The following is a 9,255-nucleotide window of genomic DNA, read 5'->3' as shown; positions in this document are numbered from 1 at the left end:
AGGAATGCTTTTAACCTGTCCCTGCTAGGGACTAAATCCAGATTGGATACAATGCTTCCAGTGTGCAAAGACTCTCCACAAGGCAATCCTTGCTGCCAGTTTTTCAATGTCCTTTCGGTGAGCATGCATTCTTCTCCTGCACTCCCATGACAGCCACCAATCAGAAAAACACTGCTGGACTATCCTGCTTCGGTAATGCTCTTGGGCCAGCTCTAGAAAACAAACACACAAATTACTCATGACTTGCTCCATCCTGGGCTCATTTATATCAGATGAGGCCATGACGTTTAAGCCACTGGTTCTGAGGCGACAGAAGCTCTGACACTGAAAAATGGTGGTAAGAATTCACAGTAACACTCAGTTATGGACTATGTTCTCCCTATTAATCACAAAGGCAGTTTAAAAGCAGTAACATACTGTACTGACTTAAGAAAAGGAACTTAAGACACCACATCACTTCTTCAACATGCACAAGCTTGCTTACATTTCAGCATACTCCTATTACTAGTTCCCAGATATCCAAGCTGGATTCTCTTCCACTACCACCAGTCAACAGGCAATTCACCCAAATGTCTGAACTCATTCCAGTGACTTCAAGGAAAGAAAAAAACAACTGGTGTAATGATCTTTACCATCCCGTATGAGTTGTGATTTGTCTGATTATCAAGAAAATCCACACATAGATTGACTAATAGCAGTCCCGAATACATCGTTCTCACAGATATCTCAGAATAAAATACGCAGTGTGCAAGTTTTTGTCAAGGGAACTGCAAAGCATTTTCTTTTAAATCACACAGAAAGCAGACGATCTTGCCAACAGTTCAGTACATAACCTTGGCCAGCCAGGCCTGTAACAGTGTACACTCCAAGCAGCATCTCATCATCTGTTGGGCAAGCAGAAACATTGCAGTGTCTCCTAGAATAGAAAAAAAAACATCACTGTGCCCTAAGCAAAGGGGCTGAGCCCTGTTCTGTCCTAACCCGCCATTTTCACTCACCGTTCTGAAGTTTCTTTGCTCTGTGGAGGTTTAAGTATCCCAGCCACGCTTCCATGCATCTCTTCAGTTCCCAATGCCAATGGTGAGTTACTGCCCTAGTCTCCTTCTGCTTGTCATTCCGGCTGTATAAGTACAGCTCTCGCCACTGCAACCAAGCCTGACAGAACAATTGAGGAGGGAGAGCAGTAAGGGGATAAAAAATGGACAAGATTAGGGAAGCAGAACAAAGAAGAGAAGAGGAAGAACACACAGGCAGTAGGAAATTCCATGTAAGATCTAAAGGTGAAAGCCATGAGCAATGAGGTTCCTTCCCAGGAGGGCTGAAAAAAAAACCCAACAAACAAAAACAAACAGATGCCAAAGGAACGTCAGCATAAAAAAGGTCAAAGACAAAGAATGCTGATGTCAAACTTTCCCCCCCCCCTTTTTTTTTTTTGATAATTTTGCGCTTTTTTCATTAAAAGGTCAAAAGAATACTTTTTGGACAACAGGCTCTTTCAGACAGAGTATTTCATATAAAAGAGAATCACATTTTGAGATATAGTAAGATTTCCCAAGTCACAAGTTTATCTCCTTAGTAGAAATCTGGTCTCAAACAGGCAGTGTTGCCACCTTACAGCACAGGCCAAATGAAATACCATCACCTGTTTCTAATGAAATGGACAAAAAGCCACAGTTCCACTGAAAGAAAGAAAATGACGCTGTTTTCACTTCAGCTAAGATGACCAATTTCCTGAAGGAACTGACAACTTCTCAAGAATATGAAATGCTGGATTGTATTTTCTTACCCCAAAATGGAGTCAAAGACGCTAACAGAAATTCATTAGGACATAAGCAATGTCCTTTGTCTTACAAAGAGGCAAGGTCAAACAGCTGACCACTGCTATCTTGCCTCCTAATGGGATAGTGGATGGGACTTCTGTAGAATTCAGCATTCTAGAGAGCTGGATGCAACTACCCTTCATGCCCTGCTCAAAATGCCACAGCTGCAACCTCACACACATGTTTTCTTTTACCTCTTAATTACCTGTGGCTAGTTTCTCTGGTGGAGAGAACTCCGATACTTGCACTATCATCAAGCATTGTATAAGACAGTAATAATTCCTTTGGACAGTCTGCTTCCTAGCAAATATAAGACATGGATCCAGTTTGCTTTGCCTATATCTCTTGTAAAGAAATTTTTCTTGTAAAAAAAATTGTTTTGACCCTCTTTGTAGAATCATAGAATATCTCAAGTTGGAAGGGACCCATAAGGATCATCAAGTCCAACTCCTTGCTCCTCACAGGACTACTTAAACTAAACCATATGACTAAGAACATTGTCCAGATGCTCCTTGAACTCTGACAGGCTTGGTGCTGTGACCACTTCCCTGGGGAGCCTCTTCCAGTGATCGACCACCCTCTCAGTGAAGAATCTTTTCCTAATGTCTACTCTGAACTTCCTCTGACACAGCTTATTCCATTTCTTCATGTCCTAATATACTCTTCCATCATAAGTACTGCAATTCACAAAGCAAATGAGTATAAGGCCTATTTTGTATTAATCTGCAACACTAGTCACAAGCGCATTCAACTTAAACATTAGAAATGGTAGTAGCTGAAGCTCCTGGGACTTACTCTAAATTGCAGGCTCTGGGCCCAGTGCTGCAGAGCCAAAATATTCATTTTATGCCCTGTGCAGTTCTGGTAGTGTCGTCTTCTCCACACTGCCCACGATATGCTGCCAAAACAATGTTACAGACATGTTCAAATGCAAGTTCCATAGTTTGGTGCAAGAAATCACCTTCCTCTCACTGGAAAAATGTATAAACAACAATCTTTTAAATTCACAGTCTATTCGTGTACCAGAAGAATTCAGACAGATACACACCCCAAAAAGAAGAAGAAAAAAAAAATCGACAATGGATCAAAGTCACTGTGGGAAAAGATAACAGAACACAGGTAAAAACCATGGCCTTATGGTCAGTGCCCCTCTGTCTGCTTCCACTCCATTCTTACCGCAAACAGCTTCTTTCCCTGAATGCCAGTGCCACAGACTGCATCCCACGTTTTGTCCTTTGAATGTGAACATAAACCAGCCAGCGCTGCCAGGTCCTGAGCAATTTTTGCTTCTTCGCTGTGCACAACAAAACAATTGCAGCATCTTAAGTTTATACAAGAATCTGGCATTTTTTTAACCACTCCGTACCACCACTTGTGCCCGACCTGCAGTCTCCTCAACCCGCAGTGACACCTCGTGGGAACCCCTGAAACAGCAGCCACGACTATCCACCCTGGCTGGGGGTGTCACAGTGACGACAGTCTCTGAAACGCTGACAGCATCATGCCACTTGTTCACAGCAGCGTGAATTACCAGACAATGGCATTGCTTTGTCTTCAGTGCTTACAGGGTATATAATTGTACAACAATATTCAGCGTAACAACCTTATCGGATAAGAATTACAGGATTTTCTTTGGTTTGTTTTGAAAAAAAAAAGTTCATCAGGTTCATCAGTAGCTTTTCAAGAGTTATTCTCTATTACAAGCAGAGAAATCAACCAGAAACAAGTCAAGTTTATTTAGCAGGCTGGTCATGCAGCTAAAAACAGAAGCGGTGTCACAAATTCCAGTTTATCACTTTATGCAGTGCACTGCACTTTCTCCTCTTAATAGTCTGACTTGTCAGAACTGACACTATTGAAGCAAAGTTGTTAGAAAAAACATCACTGATTTTATGCCAGTTCACACAACGCTAAAACAAACCACTACACCTTTTTTTTTTTTAAAGATTTCCTTGTGACCTGGTGAATCAAGTACTAACCTACCTTAAAACAGGTCACTTTTCTATCTTTTTGACTAAGTAACACACAGCTGCTTCTGTAAGTAGTCTGGCCTCAGTAAGAAAGGAAATCTAGATAGCCTACCAGCTTGTTTCCAAAAGTGCCAGTCTATGTAATATTCTGATGCTACATTCACATGCAAAGAGACCAGTTACCTTATTTTGCTAATCAGCACAGAATAAAGCCACAGTATCACCTTTAAAAGAGGGTCATCCTCCCCTTCAGGGAAACAGATATTCCCTGAAACCAAAGGAAGTTGCAACCAATATAGGCAACTTCATCAGTAGGACAAATCCATTGCAGAACAAAACATCTATACAATAAGACAAGGGGCACTTCAAAAGCCTGGGCTTCTTTTGAATTGCAAGACGCAAGCTGGAAGGAATAGTGAATACAGATAAAATATGGGCAGTTAATATCACGGGGAATTATTATCTAATTTCTATAGCCACGGTTGATAGAGAATTCCAGTAACACATTCTATCAAAAAATACCTATTTGAACACGTATTGTGATAAACAAACAAACAAAAAACCAAACCCCACCAAAAACTCAATCAAACCACCCCCCCAAAACCAAACAATGCAATCCAGAGCAGATGGAGAGGCCCTTAGGCTCGTTCACTGGCATCCCTAGATAACTACATAGCTACACAGTAGCGCATCAAATAGAACCCTCCTGCCAGCTTTAGGCAGGCAACCATCTGTACCTAAAAGCATTACACTTCCATAGGGTGGGGGAGGTCAATGTGCAAACGTGCAGGAGACAAAGATTCTGCGTAAATATTTCCCTTGGAAACTCCCATCTCAGTATGTCCCCCAATAAAGGTAGTTACCATCACTTCACTTACCATGAGACTCTGCAACATGGTATTTGTTCCTCTTTCCTTGTTGCTGGCATACATAGGCTCTCCAAGCCTTGAATATCGAATTATGGAGTAAATGCCTGAAAAATGGAAAAAAGCGTCATTCAGTGGAACAGCTACCAAGGATTCTTTCAAGTTCAGTTGCACTCTACAGATACGTTGGATAGGAAATTTTGACTTCATTCTAAGATAACAGCGACACCAAAAAAAAAAAAGGTTGGGGAGAAGAAAAACACAAAAATAAGCAATGAAGACATTGTTCTTGGCCTAGAGGTACTGTTGATGTAACTTCCTTACTGGTAATAGCTCCTTCAGAACGTAAGGAAATTTTCTCCTACTGCTATATACAGACAATAATAGGAAGTCATTTCACAAACCTGTAATGGCTGTCTGCTCTGAGGCTGAGCTTCCTTTCTCTGCAAACAGTCCACCACTCCTTCCACTCTCCAAAAGTTTTTTGAAGAATCTTCTGGTCATAAAAGCATCTAAACAGTTGAAAGATTTGGACATGGGAAACTTCATACAGGTTTCCAGGTTGATCACAAATCAGTTTTAATGAAGATTATGCTACCTCTTTTCCAGTCTTGTCTGATTAGCCTAACAGCATCTAATTCCATTTAAAAAACACTACCCTGCTGTGACACTTTATTCCAAGACTCTGTGAAGTATGACAAGAAGCAATCAGCTTACTGATTGTAAATACTTTACATAAAATCAAGAAAGTAAAGACAGATGTTGTTAACAAACTTGCCAAATATCAGAGTGCCAGTTGACTTCAGACCTATAACTCACATCTTTTATCCTCAGTTCTGTGTTTTACTCAACCAGCACAGTTGATAATGATACATGTATTTTCTTTGCTAATATTGTCCTTTGTTATTTTACCACAAAATATTTTACGTATAGAAATAAACAGAAAAGCTAATTCAGATTTTATAATGCTTTGATATAACCATTGTGTTCTTAGAAACATCATGCTGATCTTAAGTCATCCCAAATTTAAAATCTTCCCAAAGAGCACTTAAATAGGCTCAAGAACTCCTTCAGCTAGTTGCACATCATTCATGCTAAAAACAAAGCTGTTCATCTGCTCATGTACCTTCTCGTTCCAATGGATGCTAAGCCACGCACAAAATGGATTCACAAGTCACATATGACCTTCAAATTCTTTAACCTCAGCAGAACAGTCTCTGCTTGTATACACAGATTTAATTAACACATACCTGACCATGTAAGAAGTGATGCTACATTTCAGCTTATTTGTGAACAACTGAAAATTCAAATATAGGAGGGTCTGCATAAGGGAATTAGGATTTTGATCACCTAACTAAAAATAATGGTCATAATCATATTTCAAGCAATTAATCTTTTTTATTTTAAAATATTGTCTCAAACATTTTTCCATGTGGTCAAGATGACCTAGGCAGCAGCCTAAGAACCAGGAAGTCTCATCAACTGGAGTAAAAATTCAAAAAATTTCTCATCTCTTTATATTTGTGATGGAGAGAAGGAAAATAGAAGGATCCATGAAAACAAACAAGTTAACAAACAATAAGCTCACAAGCCCAGACTCACAATCTTTGATCACAACTATCCCACTAGCTTAATGAAATTGGTCATGACTGTAATAACAACAGGATTAGGCCCAGAATACCTAGAGCTCCCTCAGTGAAACACATGAGTCCCCTCACAAGTCACAATTCACAGCTACCTACCCCAAGCCAAGTTGCTAAGTCATTCCAAGCACTTAAGCAGAAAAGAAAAAAGAAAAAAGAAATGAGCTATACATTAGTCTTTTGGACTTGGTGCACTAACAGAATATTGCAAATAAAAGTTATGGAGAACTGGGGACTCAAATCTAAAAAGGCAATTAATTATTGCTTATGTTCCTTGCTGAACTTTATAAAATGTATTTCCACTCATCCTCCAAAAAAAAAAATAAAATAATCATTGTCCTGAATTTACACACAGCCAAAGTAGTGCAAATTCAGTATGTGGGATAGCAAGAATGCTAAGGTTCACAGGACACCTTCTGTTCACCAACTAAGGCAGACGTAGTCAGAATACATTTGATACAGTACAATGAAATTGGATAACTAAGGGCCTGATCTTATTCTGACTGTAACAAATGCAGGTCTTCCCACTGGGAACTGCTTCAGTTCCCAAGGGTGTGGTCAAGCAACAATGAACATGCAAATTAAAGCAAAATAAGAAAAGAGTATCAAAGTGTTGGTTTTCAGTAGCTGACAGAACAGTAGAACAGAAATTAATTATCTGCCACAGCTATTTCAAAGTCAGACAGATACAAAGCATATCTAGATATACATTAAGAACAATAGTGTAAACAGTAAAATGAACTGAATTTCAAGATCTCTCTCTAGTTATAACTTTGAAAAATCGTTAAATTTAAAGCAGGTATCACAATCACACCCCATCATTTATATGCACGTACAGTTCAATTTCATCAAGACAACCACAATTCCTATGAATTTAGTTAGTAAAGTTTAACCATGATTACTAAAAACAAACAAAAAGCAGGAGCAAGAAGGGTATTCAAAGGAAACCTTCAAGCGATCTCAAAAGACATCCAAATATTTTCTTGGCAGCCAGTACTCTCTTAGCCCAACGGTACAGCACTAAACCATTAAGAAAAAAAGAAATCCACAAAAAAAAAAAAAACCCAAACCATCCTTGATTTCTGTAATTTTATCTACCTGGCTTTGGAAGGCAGAACTTGTCCAAATGTCTTTTTTGCCCACAGACAGAAGAATTTCCTTGCTAGACATCTGGAATAGAAGGAAAGGTTAGTTGCCTTTGTACTCTTCCTCTGTCAATTCCCAAGCAGCAGTAAAAATAGGAACTTTTGTGTCAGTTTCAGTAATAAAACTGAGGGTCTGGTTTTCAGAGATCAATGTATATATGAAATAGTTACACCCCGAAATTAGTACCTTTAACAGGACTATTCACCCAGCATAAATAGAGGCCCAAGCATCATTGCAAGACTTGAATTGGGACATACTTCTTTAGGAAACCTAGGCAGCTGAAATGTTTTCCAAGCACCTCACACCCAGTGATACTAATGAGTAGGATGCTGAATTTTTTTGAGACTTTTTGTGGTTTAGAAGCAGTAACATCACTGTTTACCTGAAGCCAATCAGCTGAGTCAGGCTTGTTTCCAGAATACTTGAGCCAATCTAATGTTTACCCCTGCCTGAAACCAGTAGATCTTCCTTTTTCCTACCTCCCCCACAGCAGTTCCACTTCTCAGCAAGCTCCTCCTAGTACCAGATCAAGTCACTATCCTGCGATTGTGATAGTATCACCCTTTCCCCCCTTCTTTCCTTCCATCTTTGTCAAGATTACTTCAACAAATAAAAGAGGTAAAGAATACAAGAAGAGGGCAAGACTAAATCATTACACCTAGCAGTCCCCTATCAAAGCATATTGTTAAATAGCTATTTTTAAATTTTACACTAGAAAATCAGAAACGTATGAAATCTGACTGTGCCAATGCATGTCCTCAAGTTACCACAAGATATCTTCAGAACTGTCTGGCATGTCTGTGAACAAAAACCTTTGCCTTCGCCTGCACTTATACTACTAAAACCAGACTTCTTTAGGTCTGATCCCCCTGCTCCATTCAGTGAAAATTATGTTTTGTATTTATCACCTGATTCGGAATTCTTTTAACCTTCTTCTTTGATGCCAGGTATACCCAACTTGATCCAGATTGTCATGACCTCTGTCCTGAAATTGACATCTGGCAGACTGGGGAGCAACAGCTTGCCCAGTTGCATACAGCTGATGCCTAGGTAGCTGTCGGATTTCATGCATCTCCACAGATTTCGAACTTAAAAGGAAAGAAGAAACATTTTGCGTAAAATTACATTAACTGCAAAGAAGTGGCATTATTTCAATAAATTAATCTATAACCAAGGTATATAATCAGATACAGAGGTTGACAGCTACAAAATGTTAAAACACATTTATTGTCTCTTTATGAGGCATTTTTCACTATCTGGAATTTTAAAGTTGTTTCCCCAAGACAAGCAGGAAGACACATTTCAGTGGAATCATGTCACAGACAATTTCTTTCTCCTTTAAAGTTGAAATGAAAAAGCACTAAAATGCATTTGTGCTTCCCCTCCCATGTGTGTGCATACAGTCTGCCTTTACAGAGAAGATTTGAATGTGTATTTCTGCCTTTTATTCTCAAACATATCAAAGCATTCTGTCTATTGCTGAAAAATTCTCTTGAGGACTAGGGAACTGAAGGGAGAATTTCCCACTTTAACATGAAATGCACCTACATATATAGTTCTTTTACAAGGAACTCTCTCCTAGTTTTGTTCATATTTTAAGCAAATGTGTTTCTTCTTTAAAAAAAAACTAAAAATCCCTTCCTGTTTTTACATACTCATCATTAAAAAGCAAAATTAGGCATATTTTTCCATCATACAGTTTACTTTCACGTGTAGTTCTAATCTGAAAAACAAGTGTGTTTTATGAATTCTAAGTATTTTGTCCAGTAATTTTCTGAAAACAAGAATGATAAAAAAAGAAAAAAAATCT

General features: G+C 38.9%; 1 protein-coding gene across 1 annotated transcript in view; it reads right to left on the bottom strand.

The window, feature by feature from the left end:
- The window catches only part of SFI1 (Sfi1 homolog, spindle assembly associated (yeast)), a 29,673-nt gene that overhangs the window by 19,047 nt on the left and 1,371 nt on the right, over window positions 1-9,255 (bottom strand). Inside the window, exons 2-9 of the mRNA XM_009708569.1 lie at window positions 8,354-8,533; window positions 7,398-7,469; window positions 5,061-5,168; window positions 4,669-4,763; window positions 2,997-3,114; window positions 2,616-2,718; window positions 999-1,155; window positions 51-212 (exon numbers count right to left, since the gene is read on the bottom strand). Coding sequence (XP_009706871.1) covers window positions 51-212; window positions 999-1,155; window positions 2,616-2,718; window positions 2,997-3,114; window positions 4,669-4,763; window positions 5,061-5,168; window positions 7,398-7,469; window positions 8,354-8,533 — 995 coding nt within the window. The remainder of the gene's footprint in view (window positions 1-50; window positions 213-998; window positions 1,156-2,615; window positions 2,719-2,996; window positions 3,115-4,668; window positions 4,764-5,060; window positions 5,169-7,397; window positions 7,470-8,353; window positions 8,534-9,255) is intronic.

Source organism: Cariama cristata, unplaced genomic scaffold (assembly GCF_000690535.1).
Source record: "Cariama cristata isolate BGI_N322 unplaced genomic scaffold, ASM69053v1 scaffold35189, whole genome shotgun sequence".
Classification (NCBI taxonomy): domain Eukaryota; kingdom Metazoa; phylum Chordata; class Aves; order Cariamiformes; family Cariamidae; genus Cariama; species Cariama cristata.
The sequence above is the reverse complement of the archived record's forward strand: the minus strand, read 5'-3'. Positions and strand labels throughout refer to the sequence as shown.